At 35.8% G+C, this 16,294-nt stretch overlaps 1 protein-coding gene across 1 annotated transcript in view; it reads right to left on the bottom strand.

The window, feature by feature from the left end:
* The window catches only part of BANK1 (B cell scaffold protein with ankyrin repeats 1), a 270,703-nt gene extending 257,663 nt beyond the window's left edge, over positions 1–13,040 (bottom strand). Inside the window, exon 1 of the mRNA XM_008156647.3 lies at positions 12,650–13,040. Within this exon, the coding sequence (XP_008154869.3) occupies positions 12,650–13,028 (379 nt within the window). The 5' untranslated portion in view covers positions 13,029–13,040. The remainder of the gene's footprint in view (positions 1–12,649) is intronic.
* Positions 13,041–16,294: the final 3,254 nt, after the last annotated feature.

The raw sequence follows: 16,294 nt of genomic DNA on the forward strand, positions 1-16,294 counted from the left end.
CAGGTTGGGGACAGCCCTCTCCCTCCAACTCAGGGGGCTGCCCAGGACACCTCTCTGGAGTCTGTGAGAGGGGCCTCTAACGCTTCTGCATAGATATATGTTCGTTTTGTTAACATGCAAGAGATATCTTATTTTTAAGTGAATTAATAAATGTTTCTTAACAATTCTACATTTGAATTTTTGACATATTAGAAAAAAATCAGTAGATTTAACTAACATAAACAAAAGTCCTCCAAAAATTTTTAAGAATATACAGTTGTCTTGAGAACAAAATGTTTAATAATTGCTTGCCTAGAATTATAGATTTGAAAGTCTTCAGCTTAGAGAAAATGTTTTAAGCCACATTTAGGAACAGTCAGTTCATCAACCTCTGTACATTCAATCTGTTTGTTTTGCCCTTTAAGCATCTTTATAAATTGTCCTCTAGTGGACATTCATCTCTGGGTTAATTCCTTAATTCAGGCCCTCATCATTTCTCTCCTTACCTAGTCTTCTAGCCATTATCTCTACACCACACTATCAAAGTAATCCTTATATACATCCTGTATCATATGATTTCACTCACACGTGGAACTTAATGAACAAACTGAACTACCACCTTAAAGAGAGATAGATTCATAGGTAGCAGGCAAACAGCTCTGGTGTTAGAGGTGTAGGAAGGGTGGGTGGAAGAACTGAACAACAGAAAAAGAGAGAATTTATGGACGTGGACAACAGTGTGGTGATTGTGGGAGCGACTGGAGGTTGAAGTGGTCATACAGGGGATAAATGGCGATGGAAGAAATAAAATAAAATAACTTGCCTGGTTATACTTTATCCATATTTGAAAGGGCTTTAAAATTAGTGCCTTGCTGTTAAAATTCCAGCTCCATAGAAATAAGAAAAACTCTGCAGATTACCTCTAAGCTAGTTCTCCAGGCTCTTATACAAAAACACCTGTAAGTAAATTACAGTCATTCAAAGCTACATGAAGTTTTTTCTCACTGAAATAGATTTGCCCTGGTCTCAAAATAGTTGTTCATTTTGTCATACCCCCAAAATGAAATAACTTAAATAAAAACAAGTAATTGAAACTTCCTAGAGTCATTTTTTCACCCTCTATTTATGAGAAACAGTCATTACCATAAATATGTGGCTAGACAATAGTGACTCAAAGGTTTCTTTTCTAATCTGGTAGACAATTATGCAACAATTAGATACCCAGTGCATGGATTCATGCACATTGAAAGGAAATTAATTAGAAGAAATATTTTAATGTTGGTATTTGCCCTTTCTCTATAATAGAAGTGTTAAAGATGAAAGAAAATTAGTAAAATGTATATGAAAATAATATATCAATTGGTTAATAAGTAAACAATAACAACATAATATAACAGCAAAGACATGAGATAAAAACAACAAAAACATGATATAAAACAATATTGATAAAAACAATGACTGATAAATTAATTAAGCTTATTCTAATATCTCCCTGTATACTTGCGAATGGCATCAGTGAGAGCTTTATATGTATCATGCATGCACGAGTCAATGTTTATTTTTAAATTGCCAGTGCTTGTCATATGTTCTGGCTGGTTGGTTGGTTGGCCGGCCAGTCAGCCGGTCAGCCGGTCGCTTAGGCTTTCATATATATAGATAGGATTGACTATAAATTACATGAACACAATGTTTAAATGACTGAAAGCAATCACCCTATGTAAGGTCTGCACTTTCTGCTCATTGAAATTGACTGAAAATTTAAAGAAATTTGTAATAGACAGTGGTAATGAATTTCATTGTTGCTATTTATGTCATCTGCTTACAATCTAAGAGTTTTGAATTTATGTGCAACATTCTTTTTTTAGTTATACTATCATCATAGTGTGGCCTCTCCTGCCCCAACCCCTTCATTACTCACTATAAATTAGAGGCAAGGGCATTAGAAGAAAGAATATTCAGTAAAGCTAAAAGTAAACTTAACTTTTAAGAACAGATTTTATACCATATTTTCTTCAAACACATCCAACCAGAGGTCAAAACAAAAAAGCATAGTTTCCAAACATGCTTTCCAAGGGGGTTTATCACTGGGATATATAAAACCAGTTTCACCTATAGTAATCTCCCCAAAAAAATTTTTTAAAGAGGAACCATAACACAAATGTTGCAATTTAATTAATGTGCACTACTACACTTATTTCCAATCTGTTGTTATAAACATAAATCAGTAAGTTTTCTTAAACTGTAAAGTCTACCATGAGAAAATTAGTCTTTCCTTTGACATGACTCTGAATTCAAATATCTAATGCAGTGTTATGTGTGCTAACAAAACATGAAGATTACTTAAACCACATCATGTCTACAATGAAATAGGCCTATTTATTGTGTTTGATAAGTGACAGATGATGGGAAAAATAGAACACAGTTCTTATTTATTGAAAGAACTTGTTTTCGTTTCATTTAAAGAACGCTGGATAGGTTATTTTTAAAAATTGATTAAATATCAGCTGTTTCTAAGGAATCCCTTTCTCACATAAATTTAAGTATAACTTCCTGTTGAAAGGAATTTTAGAGACAAAATAGGCAGGTTTAAGGAGTCTTAGAGATAAAAAGGGTCCATGGGAGAGGAATGCATAGATGGGGGCTTGAAGATGCCAAAATGCTTATCTTGTACAGAGGATAGAGAAATGGCACAGGAAGGGGGGGGCGGGTGGTCCAGGCAGATGGAAACATTTCTGGCCTGAGCAATTAAAACAGCCATAAACCAAGGACAGAGGTATCTCTGGCCTGAGCATCTGGGAGATCAAAAGCAGCTCCAACCAGCAAGGTAAGGGGGAGAGGAAAATTTTTCAGATTATGGAAATATATGGAATTTCAGATCTAAGAAGTTAAAATAATTATGTACAGGATAACCTTTAAAATAAGTATCTAAACACATCATTATAAAAATGAAGAAACCCAAGTACAATGAGAAGATCTTAATAGTTGTTAATGAGAAAAATAAGTTGACTACAGAAGAATGGTTGTCAGATAATCAACTTCTTAATGGCAACGCAGACATGAGAAGAGAGTACAGACATGAGAAGAGAGTAGAATAATACTTTCAAGGACTGAGAGAAAATAACCCAACTGCTATATCCACTGAGCCTGTTTCCAGTGATGGTTAAAATACAAACTGAAGCAGTTTATTACCAACAAGGCTCACTAAAATAAATGTTTAAGATATGCTTTATGGAAAAAGAAAATTATCTCAGGAAGAGAGTTGAGATAGAAGAAAGAATGGCATATAAAGAATAGTGTTGCCGAAACCAGTTTGGCTCAGTGGATAGAGCATCGGCCTGCGGACTCAAGGGTCCCAGGTTCGATTCTGATCAAGGGCATGTACCTTGGTTGCGGGCACATCCCCAGTAGGGGGTGTGCAAGAGGCAGCTGATCAATGTTTCTCTCTCATTGATGTTTCTAACTCTCTATCCCTCTCTCTTCCTCTCTGTAAAAAAAATCAATAAAAAATATATATAAAAAAAAAGAATAGTGTAAATAAGTGGTTTAAACTAAACAAATATTGGTTCTCTAAAAATAAAATACATGGAAAAATGTCAGATAGAATAATTATTCTATAAAACTGAAAAAGGAGATGATTCAAGTTAAAGCATTACAAAAGGCCTTTATGGATTTTTAATGAAAAAGAAAATTAAATATGACTAATAATTAAAATGGTTAATAATACTAATTGAATGGCTACATTAAGTATACATCTTGAAATTCCTAGGATATCATTGAAAGAATAAAGTAGCACATAAATGGAGTGGGGAAGAACTCAATCCAAAAGGAAGCAAGAAAAGTTAAAGAAAAAATAAACAAACAAAAAAATGAAACAAAAGAGGAAGCAATAAATAAGATGGCAAAATTGAATCCATTATTGTTTTTTAATAAGGTACATTTCCAAGAGCTAAGCTTTTTAAAAATTCAAAGAAAGTAAAAGGAAATAAATATTAAATATAATACAAAATAAATAAAATTTTATGATAAAAATACTTTTTAAAAATTCAAAAGGTTGTCTTTTAAAAGGGAAAATGAAATTTACAAACTTCTGGAAAGATTAATTGCTATTTAATAAAAGAGACACAAATGAATGATCTTTAGAAATAAAAAAGAGCACACAATTTCATATAGAGCAGATATATAAAATAAAGAAATGTTATAAACAATTTTAAGTCGATGAATTAGAAAACAATTGAAAGCAGCAAATTCTTAGAAAAAACACACAACAAAAATGACTCAACTAGAAAACCTGAATGGTTCCAAACTGTTATATATATTCAACTGAAACATTCAAAGAACAGTTCATTCACATGGGAAAAATAATCTGGCATCTAACCACACATTGCACACAGAATTAATTCCATATGGATGTCATAATTTAATGAGAAAAGTCAAAAGTTTCACATTTTAGAAGATGTATGTATGACCTAAAAGAGGCAAAGATTTCCTAGACAGGATATAGAAGTAGTAAATTTAAAAAAAATATTGACATATATAACTATATTAAGAACTTCTGTTTATAAAAATATTAACTATAGCCATACTAGTATTTCCTAGTCCAGTACAATTCAGGATTAAATATTATATGTAGTTTTTGTGCAACTTTAAATTCATTTGTGAACAATAACTTATCCTTTCTTTTAGTTTCTACACTTTAATATATTTGAAAAATACAAAAAAAAAATATTTTGTGAAATCTAATTTAGGTTTGTTTGATACCCCTCATGCTTTGTCTAAGGTTGTGTATTTTTGGCAATAATATACAGAACTTTTTATCATTAAAAAAGTGAAAACCCCAACTGCACCAAAAACATTTATAAACCTGCACTTAAAACCTCAATTTGGCCTGGCTTGCGTGGCTCAGTGGTTGAGCGTCGACCTCTGAACCAGGAGGTCACATTCAATTCCAGGTCAGGGCACGAGCCCGGGTTGCAGGCTCGATCCCTACTGTGGGTGAGCCAATCAATGATTCTCTCTCATCATTGATGTTTCTATCTCTCTCACTCCCTTCCTCTCTGAAATCAATAAAAATATTTTTAAAAAAAACAAACACAATTTGTACTCTTCTGTTACTTTTTGAATGGTGTGCTGAAATGTTTTAGAAAAAAAGTCATCAGGATTACATTTTTAAAGCAGAAAATAATAGGGAGAAGAAAAGGAACTGTCAAAAATAATTACAAAGAATGTAATGAGCAAACAATAATAAAAATGTAATAAAATTAGAGACTAAAGAAAATAATTTTCAAGAAGAAAGACTCTGAGCAGCTTTTCAGCTGACCTTGAAGGAGAGCTGGGATTTCCACTGAAAACCACAGTGGTATGAATGTAGAAATGGTTGACTGTGTTTGTTCGGTGGGAGGTGATGCAATTATCCTTGTGTGCAGCATATGCCTGCACTAAGGACAGAAACACCTTTGCTGGGGCCGTACCTTCCAGGAGCTGGAAGACCATGCAAAAAGGATGGACTTCATTTGAAAAGCCACGAGGCCTCATTAACAGGTCACAGCTCACATGGAAGGAAAGAAAAGCAAATTGCTTCTGCACAGTTTGTTTCTGTTGTGTGGTTGTTGTTGTTCTTGTTTTGTTTCTCTAGTAACGCTAATGTTACATAGCTATTCTTCATTTTAGACTTCTTCTTTTATGCTTAATGAAGCTAAAAATTTTAAATCTTTGGTTTTGAAATATGAAAACAAAATTAAAATGTTAAGGTTATTTGAGAAAGAATTAGCAACTTTCCCACTACCATTACATTTATAAGTTGACAATAAATAAACTACAATAAGTATGAAATATTTAAATATAAAATAAATATAAATGTAAATAAAATAGAGCTTAGAGGAAAATGACTTAATTGTTGAGAGCAAACCAGAGTGCCTGCAAAGGTCCAAAGAAAAAAGATATAAGAATGAAGACTAAGAGCAAGGGAGAAAGGACACTCATCAGATGTGCCCTGCTCACAGAAACTGGTTAATATTTTTTTAAGGGGATGATTTATAAACAACAAAATTCACAATGGTAACACTCCAGAAATGTCCATTGCTTTTATATAAGTTTGAGATAAGATCATTTATATTACATACTAGAGGCCCGGTGTATGAATTAGTGCACAGGGGGTGGGGTAGGCGGGGAGAGGGAGGCTGTGGGAGGTTGGCTGGCAGGCACCAATCTAGTTGTGTAGATGTGCTGGGGTAGCAGCAAGCAAAGATCACAGACAGAGCGCCCCCAGATGGCCTGAACACTAGCTATGCTCTGAGGTGGAAATACAGCTCTACTTCACTGCCTGGGGCAAAGTTGCTGACAGACAGACAGGTCGGCTCTCCTACCTCAGCCGCACATTTTCTCAGGGCTCCACTCCCAAATATGACAGGTAGCTGACTTAGGCCAGTGGTGGCACACCGCTGTAGAGTGCTTGCCAATCAGTGGTTGGGAGCCTGGAAAGATGTGGGGCCAAGCTAGAAGTGGGGCCAGGCTAGAAGTGGCTGATGAGGGCAGAAGGCCGAGCGGCGTGGTGGGGTGGCAGAGGTAAGATGGTGGTGGTGCTTACTTTACGTCTTTGCAGTTAGGCTGCTGCCTTGCCCCTTCTGCCCATTCTGAACTGCTACTCTGTCTCCATCAGCATTGGGGTCGCTCTCCTCCTACAGGCTTCCCAGACCCAGATTCTCCAGTGCCCTGAGCCTTAACAGGGTGGGAGGGACTGCAGTAGGTTGGCTGTGAGAGCACACTGACCCCCAAGGGGCAGCTCCTGCATTGAGCATCTTCCCCCTGGTGGTCAGTGCACATCATAGCGACCGGTCATTCCAGTCATTGGGTTGTAATGGTTGCTTAGGCTTTTATATATACAGATAAACAATGCAGTATGAAACCTAAACATGTGGAAAAATTAGAAGCAGACAATGAGCTAAAGACACAAAAAATAAAGAAGTAGAAGACAGAAAACAGATGAACAATGGTCAAAATAATTATACTACACAGAAAGGTGGGAAACATATAAATTTGTATTAATCCTAATTTGGGAATTAAAGAGACAGGAAATTTAACTTTCTTAATTCCTAAAAAGGAAATAAAATCCTCAAAACAAAAACAAAAATAATGATATTAAATATGAATTACTATGTCTTTTTAATTTTTTTAGCATTCAAAACTTCTCTCTGAAAATTTGATTTATTATAAAATATCTTTCTCTTTCATTATGTTTTATGAAATGTTGTCTGAGTTTTCTTTCTTATGTAAATATATTAGAACATTTAATTATTTCCATGACTATTCTCATTATCATGTCATGTTTCTAAATAATAAGTTCCCTTTCTTTTTTTATATAATTTCTCTATGGGATAGAGAAGTAGCAAAAGGACAGTAAAAACTGAATTCCTTATTCTTTCATTTTATATCACCCATTTTTTAAAAACTAGACTTTATGTATCCAACACAACGATAGCAATTTTTGTCAAGGTTCTCAACCCATATGTAAAAGTTATTTCATGCATGGTTTGTAAATTGCTTAAAGTTCTACATTCTGGTTGCATGCTCATAGTTAAGACAACTTTATCATTTCTGAATATGTTTTCCTATGCACATTGTTGTGTTTTTCAATTGGTATGTGCATCTAAGTTACTCTAAGAAATAGAGTCAAAAATTTGAATGTGGAAAGATGAGAGTTAATGATGTCTTCAAAATAATCCTAGTTTTTCATAAAGCATGAGGGTATTTTAATTTAAATATCAATAAGAAAATAATTTGAAGATATACAAGAACACCACTGACATAACCACCTAAAGATAGTCATCATAAAATAAAAACACTACAACAACAGGTTTTCGGTCAATATTTTTATGTAATAGTGACAGCATAACTTAAGTGGCCATAACTCATCTCTTTAAGGAACTAGAAATGATAGGAGTGGAGAATCATTTAAAGTTTTGGTTCCAATTTATAGTGCTCCTCTGCCTCGAGGCTGGGGGGAAAGGGAGAGAATTAACATACAGTTACTTGTATTTTATGTCCATTGTATTGAAAATTTTTCAGTTTCCAGTTGTAACATTTTTCCTTTTCAACAACAACAAAACACATGCAAAAAAAAATTAATGCACTAGAGGAAAACAAACAAACAAAAAACAGAGGTAAGAAAAAACTTGAGGACTGCCAGTTTCAAAATTTTACTGTATAGTCAACATTTCCCCTTTCTATTCCTGAAAATCATCCCCATGATCAAGAATGAGAAACAAGTATGCAAATGTCTTATTTACTGAAAATAGAAAACAGTGAAATTCTAGACCTCCAGATTAATGGAGTGGTTCCAAAATCAGCAGTAGGAAACAGGGGAAAGAAACCTTGAAGACTTAATCTAGAAACTGCAGGTTTCAAGAAGAGCTAACAAACCTACCTCCCTCTAAGGGTAGGGGCCACACATTTTTATATTGTAAACATGATGCGACAGTTTCAGGTGGAAGCATCTGTGAAAGCAGTTTGGTTCCAAAAAGCAGAGAAAGTAGGGTTAAATGAGGAACTACACAGGAAAGACATATTTGCAGAAAGCAATCTATATATGTGGAAAAAGGGAAGTAAAGTCTTTCATTGTGGGGGAGAAAAACAGAAGGAACAGAACAAACAACAAAAACCCACGTTGCCTACCTCCATTGGCTAGACAAAAAAAAACACAAACTCACTTTGTTCAGTGGCACAAAAACAAAACAAAACTGAGCAACCACAGGGTCTATATAAAGATGCTACAAGAGAAAGAGAAAAAAGTAAAACCAATAGCACATCAGAAACACACAGCTAAGAACATGTAGCCATAAGAGAAATGGAAAATTGTAATCAAGCATTTCACCATGAATTTTTAAAATGTAATAAATAGCAACCACCTCTCTGAAGCAGTTATGTAGTGCAGAATGCAAGATGTTAAGGAGCAGTTAGCAAGACAAGAATAAGAGATGAATTGTAAACTTTCAATGCTCAACCAAACAGTGTAATGGAAAATAGTAAAAGCACCATAAATGTGAGAGATAAATTGGACAGTATAGAGGGGAAAAGAAAGTACTGAAAACGTAAGAAGACAGCAAAAACTGATGTGATAATACAAAATAGGTAATGAATATTAATAAAAAATCAAAATGAATTGTTTGAATGTATCACAAATAAAATAAATTCAACCTACACATAAAAGGAATCCCTGAATTTTAAAAAAGTCATCATAATAAGATTGTGCACAAGTTTAAATATATAAATCAAGACATTGTTTCTGAACTAAAAGAAGACTTGAATCTACATCTTGGGGAGGGAGTGGGATTGATACAAAAATAGCCAGGTCTATGAGCAAAATAGTTCAGAACAGTCAGTGTTAACGATACGGAATTTTTGGACTGGAACCTGGATTCTTTGTCTGCCAGAATCAAAGAATGAATCCATGGACAGAAAGTGGTATAGCAAAGGAAGTTTTATTGAAGAACAAGTACAGACTCCCACATGGGGAGAGGGAAAGAGTCCCACAGAATGGACTCCCACATGGGGAGGGGGAAAGGGTCCCACTGAGTTCCTTTTCCCTATGGCTTATAAAGGCTGCAGATCCTGGTGCCTTGATATCCCCTCTGATTGGTCACTATTCCCTTAGACTGGTTACTATAGTAACTCCTGGGCTCAAAGGTTGAACCTCACACAGCACATGTGAGGTTCTCCCCCCACCCCCCACCTCCTTCCTTAATTGCTTTCCTGTTCCCTTCTGGCTTTCTTCTTCTCCTTCTGAAAGAAGGGCTTCCTTCTCTTTATTTTGTAAATATAGAGCTTTTGCTGTTCCCAGCTCTCTCATTCTATGAAAATGTACCTGTTGTAGCTTTTCAGCTCCCTCATTCTATGGAAATGTACCTGTTGTAGCTTTTCAGCTCTCCCATTCTATGGAAACGTACCTGTTGCTGCTCTGTAGCCCTGTGCTTCCTCCACGGTCCCCCTAATTTTCAAAATTTCTAATATTTCCTAAACCTGTCCTATCTTACCCCTAAAATTCCTGTTTCACTAAGATAACATTTCAGTGAAGTCATTAGATTTAAAACACAAATGAAGAATCCTTTAGTTAACCAGGCAAATAAGATCTCCCTAAATCCTACATGCTAGAAGAAAGAAGAGCAACATGGTCCCCAGTCAAACTGTACTTCAAGTACAAGACAAAAGACAAAGACTTTTGAACATGCAAGATTTCAGAAACATTGCTGCCAAGGGCTCTTCCTCAGGAATCTAGGAGAGGGGACTTATCCAACCAAGAGACGATTAAAAATTCAGTAACCAACTTGCCAACAGTATAAGGTCCTTTGGGAAGCAAATCCTCCCCCAGTAGACAGTGGAGGCTTATGAACCATTGTAGCTCTTGACAGCTTGACTACAACCACTGATCCAGAACCTCCCAGATGAGCTGCCCCAGATTCCTCAACCATAGAATCTGTGATAGAATTATTGCTTATTGTTTTAAGTTGCTAAATTTTAAGGTAGCTTTTTAGGCAACATAGATTACTTAAACAAGGCTTTAAAAATATTGAATTTGAAAATGTTGGAAGGCTGGAAAATAGAAAGAGGATTTTTTTAAGGAGAGTTATTAATGTGCTATAAGTCTCACCATCCACCACAGGGAAACCAGAGGGATACCACCATCCTCACCCATAGTGATAAGGGCTGCCAGCAGATCATTGGGGGTTGACAAGTGTTCTCTGGGTGTATAGAACACTGAGACTCATGTTAGGCCCATGTTTGGAAATGCTTAAAGGCAAGAGGCTGTGCCTGCATTGTTGCTCTGAGGGCAGGATGGTGGTGGCTGTGCTGGGAATGGATTGTTTGTGCAGTTTGTCAGGGCAAATGACAAAGGAATGGTTCTACAGTCAGACCTGGACCAGGTGAGAGAGAGAAAGGACCAGCCAGGAGATATCTCAGAGAGACTTTGATCAGAAGAGACACATGAGGGAGCCATGGAAACCCACAGTTAGAATCTATATAAGGTGGACCACCACACTAGATGCTTAGAAGAGAGGAAACACTCTCTGCAGGTGGGGCATTCTCAGTGAATGAGGGGATTACCAAACAACCCAGAAACATACTCCAAGAAAAAGAGCCAAGCCCTGTTCGGTTTGGCTCAGTGGATAGAGCGTTGGCCTGCGAACTAAAGGGTCCCAGGTTCGATTCCAGTCAAGGGCATGTACCTTGGTTGCAGACACATCCCCAGTAGGAGGTGTTCAGGAGGCAGCTGATCAATGTTTCTCTCCCATCAATGTTTCTAACTCTCTATCCCTCTCCCTTTCTTTCTGTAAAAAAAAATCAATAAAATATATTTAAAAAAAAAGAAAAGAAAAAGAGCCAACACTTCATCCTATATAATAAAGAGGTAATATGCAAATTGACCATCACACCCTCACACAAGATGGCCACCTCCATGTGTTTACAAGATGGCCACCACAAGATGGCTGACAGGGGAGGGCAGTTAGGGGTGACCAGGCCGGCAGGGGAGAGCAGTTAGGGGCACTCAGGCCTGCAGAGGAAGGTAGTTGGGGGGTACCTGGCAGGCAGGGGAGGGCAGTTGGGGGCAACCAGGCCAGCAGAGAAGGGCAATTATGGGTGACCAGGCCTGCAGGGGAGGGCAGTTAGGGGCAACCAGGCTGGCAGGGGAGGGCAGTGGGGGGTGATTGGGCTGACAAGGGCGGGCAGTTGGGGGCAATCAGGCTGGCAGAGGAGTGGTTAGGGGGTGATCAGGCTGGCAGGCAGGCAGGCGAGCAGTTAAGAGCCAGCAGTCCCAGATTGTGAGAGGGATGTCCCAAATTGGAGAGGGTGCAGGCTGGGCTGAGGGACAACCCCCCCCCCCCAGTGCACAAATTTCATGCACCATACCTCTAGTATATTATATAGCCACTGGAAAATAAGAACCCCACCTCTTTCCTGCAGCTGGAACACTAGAAGTTAAAGGGAAAGTGCAGGTTGTGAAAACCAGCGAAGGGGCTGACCATAGCACCCCTTCCACACCAGGCCTGAAGCAGAAGAGACGGGGGAGGGCGAAGCTTTAACGTTAGTAAGCCTCAGAGTTCTAACTGTTACGTGGAACTGTAATTAATTAATTAATGAAGGAGCCCTTGCATTTTGCTCTTTGACACAATGGATATATGATTAAAACAAAATTCGTTTTTAAAGTTAATAAAAATAACAGTATTTCATGCCAGTAATAGATATCATACAATTATCAACACAACAAAAGCTCCGTAGTTCTAAACCAGACCTTCAAACACGGGACTGCCTCTGCGTGGTAACATTACAGCAAGTTACGTAGGAATCTAGCTTCCAGAACCAAACTGCTATACAGCAGCTTAGCATACCATTTTTGTCCAGCCACGTATAGTCTTATATAAGCTTCCCTAAGAAATATATTTATAAACCATTTTAGAACAACCCATAAGCCCTTATTGGAATATTGCTAAAAATTAACAACCTCTACGCATTTTGAGGAAAGTGCAATATACTGTTAAATAAATTCACTTTCATTTTCATTTTTTTCTTTTTTATCCGAACATCCAGAAATTCACTCTTTAAAAAACTTTAGATTTTTAAAAAATTATAATAAGTAGACAAAAATGAAAACAAATAGATAAGGAAGACTGGGTAACACTACCTCCGAATATGATGCTCTCGATTACAGAGATGTAGTCTTCGGGCCCCTGCTCAGTTGAGATCTCCCATCTGCCTCCAGGGATATTTAACAACTTGTAGAGCTGATCTGAACTCGCCACCCCACACAGCAGGGTAACCACACTTTCTGGTGAAGAAAGTACCTTTTCCAGGAACTGACATTTCTTTGGAGTCAAGTCTTTAAGCAGGCTATCCGATAGTATCAGAAGTTTGCATTTGTAAGAGTTTAAACTCAGCAATTCCAAATCCCGAAGAGAGTAATTCTCCAAGCTGTACAACAGGATTGCTTCCCTTTTCACAATATGTAAAAACACTTTTCTCAAGTATAGAGCCCATTCCTCAGCATCCTCTTCATAAATCATTAGGATGTCTTTTGTATTTTCTGGAAAAAGAGACAATAATATATTACTTTTCTTATATTTAAAATGCTCCCAGATGGTTATATTGTTATTTCTCAAACACTTTAATATACTCTTTAGGGAATGTATTAATTTGCTAATATGAGACTAGTAATATAATTCATATTATCCCCATCATAATCATATGGGATTAAACTAATCCTTCAGATGCAACCAAGTTCATGCTTTGTGTAAGTCTACACTGTATTCACTGTACAAATGTGAATCTAGAAGATGCTCAAAGGAAGTGAGAGGCCTGGCAGTAGAATAAGAGAATATTCTATAGAATTAGGGGCTCTGGGCTACCAGGTATGGCTCTGCCAGTAACCACAAATTTACCTAGATTATTATATTTAACCCCTTTGAGCCATTGTTTCTTTTACCTAATGAATCAGATTATTCTGAGAAGAAATGAGAGAATTTACATTAGAGAACCTTAAAATCTTTCTCCCAGGTCAAGATGGGTACATAAAGACACGTTATAGAATTTCCATGCCCAGAAAACCAACAAAATAAAAATTGAAAGAAATTCAATAGAAAAAAGAACCAAGAAAGGGTACTATCGCATGTCATAAACTATAAAGTTGATTCTGATAAAATAAATAGAAGGTTCTGGTGGGGAAGTACTATCCTAAGCTATCTCCCACCCTAGAACTAGTACCAATGAAAACACTGGAGTTACCAAAACCACCAGGTTTTCTCTTGATATAAAAACTATCTCTGATGACAGATGCTTTCTCTTTCAACTCGTTGATTCCTAGCACTATTTCTTGAACAGATATTTGACAACAATTTAAAATATATTTACATATATAAAATGAGAAAAAAAAACACATCTGGAGAAAACATATGAGAAGCATATAGTAGTTGTGTATGAATCATCAGTATAGTTGTTATTCTCTATGTAGTGTCTCACCCAGCCTGAATGCTAAATAAATACTTGTTGAACAAACACAGACAGAGTGTCATAATTCAGTATGTTTATGTTTGAGGAACAGTAGAGGAGAATTTCTTTATATTATAACTAGCCAGAGTAACTGCTGTATAGTTATAGAATAATTGCAGTAAAACTTAAAGCAATAATATTTTTAATTACCAAGTACTTAAAATAAACTAGTACTTTTCCTATTTTACATATGTTATTCACTTAATTCTCAAAATAACCCTATTAATAAAGTAATGTGATTCTGATTTTACAGATGGTAAAATGAAATTGGTATTAGAATTAGGATTCTAATGCAGGCAGTCTGACTCCACAGTCTGTACTTTTAACCTCAAAGATCAAAGATCACAGTAACATTATTTAAAAGATTCAAATAGATTTATTATAGTGAGATGAACTAGATTAGTTAATATTAAGCAGTCTATAAATTAATCCTAAATATGCAATGTATGTGAAAGCTTACTGGGAATCTGATTTCCTCTCAAGGGAAAAGATAAAATAGACTACATGACGTACTCCAAGAGTGGTTATCTATGAAGAATTTATAGAACTTCCTTCTTGACTCTCAAATTTAAATCAATAAAATTATAGACTAAATTATGAAGATTTATTAAAGTATAGCATGAACACTGCCATATTATGTGGTTGGGTATCCCACTACCATAGAAAGACAACCATAAGAAATCAATTCCAGAGACAATCATAACCTACCTTTCAAAACTGCCCAAGAAAATGACTCTTTTCTCAATATTTTATGGCTATTTTTCCTTATGTTGAAAGTGAGTTTTCCTTTTACATTTGTATTGACTTACACTGAGTCAATAATCACTGTTTGAGTTTTTAAAAACCTGAGGATTAGCATTAAAAGCCAACCCTTCCTTTTCTATAGATTTAATTATTTGGGTCTTTTAATCTTTAATTTTCTCAATTATTACTTACTAAGACTTTTTATGTACCAGGTATGTTGCTAAGCATTTAACATGCATTACTTCATTTAATAGTCACAAAACTGCAAGAAGTTAGCTTTATTATCCTTATTTTACAGATAATGACATTGAGCCTCAGGGAGGTTAGGTCAGGGCCATGAAGATAGTAATTGGTATTTCTGCTGCTTTCTAATCTTTTTGTATAAAACTGCACTGAGTCAAACTACAAAAGTCAATACAAGGCCTTTTCATATCCATGGTATTCTTTTCCCTTATCCTAGAAAATACAAGCTTGTCTTTGAATAATATCTGAACTATAGACCCAATAAGAGTTCTCTATGAAGTCTCAAGAGGAGCGTACTGACATTGGCCTTTCAATACACTTCCATTTATACACTTAAACTAAATAAAATGTTAATCATCGTTCTGCCCATTTAAGAAGCTCTGTTGTCATTAAGGTTGGCCAATTTTAAAAGGCTGTTAAATGAAACAATAAATGATGAACCTAAAATATAGAAATGCACAATTTTCATTCCTGAAAGCTTCAATTTGTGATTAAGGTCAGCAAATGAATTATTTAAAATGTAAATCTCCAATCTAGCAACATAAAGTAAATGAGAACATTACACAATGGTAGGAACAAAATGGAGCCATATTAATTTTTATAAATTTACTGTAAAGTGTTCTTTCAGATTTCATAATGATGCCTTATTTATCTTGCAAAATATTATAACAAATCCTTAAACTTGAAAGTAATTGTATCAATAACTTATATCAATAATTGCTTTGGCACCAATAAGAGATTATACTACATTTTGCCAAAAGAATGAGACTGATCATAAATCAAAATTCTTCTTAATACATATTTATAGCTTCAAATGGTAGATTTTTTTTTTCTTTTTGAATAAGATCCCATATCTTACTCATGTTTGTGCCTAATGAAGAAAGATTACATGTGTATCTATTCAATATTACATGTTTTCTAACTGGTAACCAAAGTACAGGAAAAACAAACAGAAAATTACAAAGAATGATTTGCAGCCATAATGGACTCAGTAGAGATTAACATAAACATTAATCTTGATATAATCACACACAAATATATCAGTACTCAGATTATATAGTAAGTATAACTGAATTGATCTTATACTCTAACTTTGTACTCCTGTACAACAGGGGAACAAAACTAGGGATTTTCTATAAGATGAAGGTAGTAAAACACAGTATAAATCATATTTCTCCTCCAGGAAAGTTGGTGAATTTCACTTATTCATAGTGGCAAAAAGTACCAGGTGTTTTCTGTATATATCTGTGTAGTAGATGCTGCTGATGTCCATCCCATATGTTCCTGGCCACCAGCT

Source organism: Eptesicus fuscus, chromosome 2 (assembly GCF_027574615.1).
Source record: "Eptesicus fuscus isolate TK198812 chromosome 2, DD_ASM_mEF_20220401, whole genome shotgun sequence".
Taxonomy (NCBI): domain Eukaryota; kingdom Metazoa; phylum Chordata; class Mammalia; order Chiroptera; family Vespertilionidae; genus Eptesicus; species Eptesicus fuscus.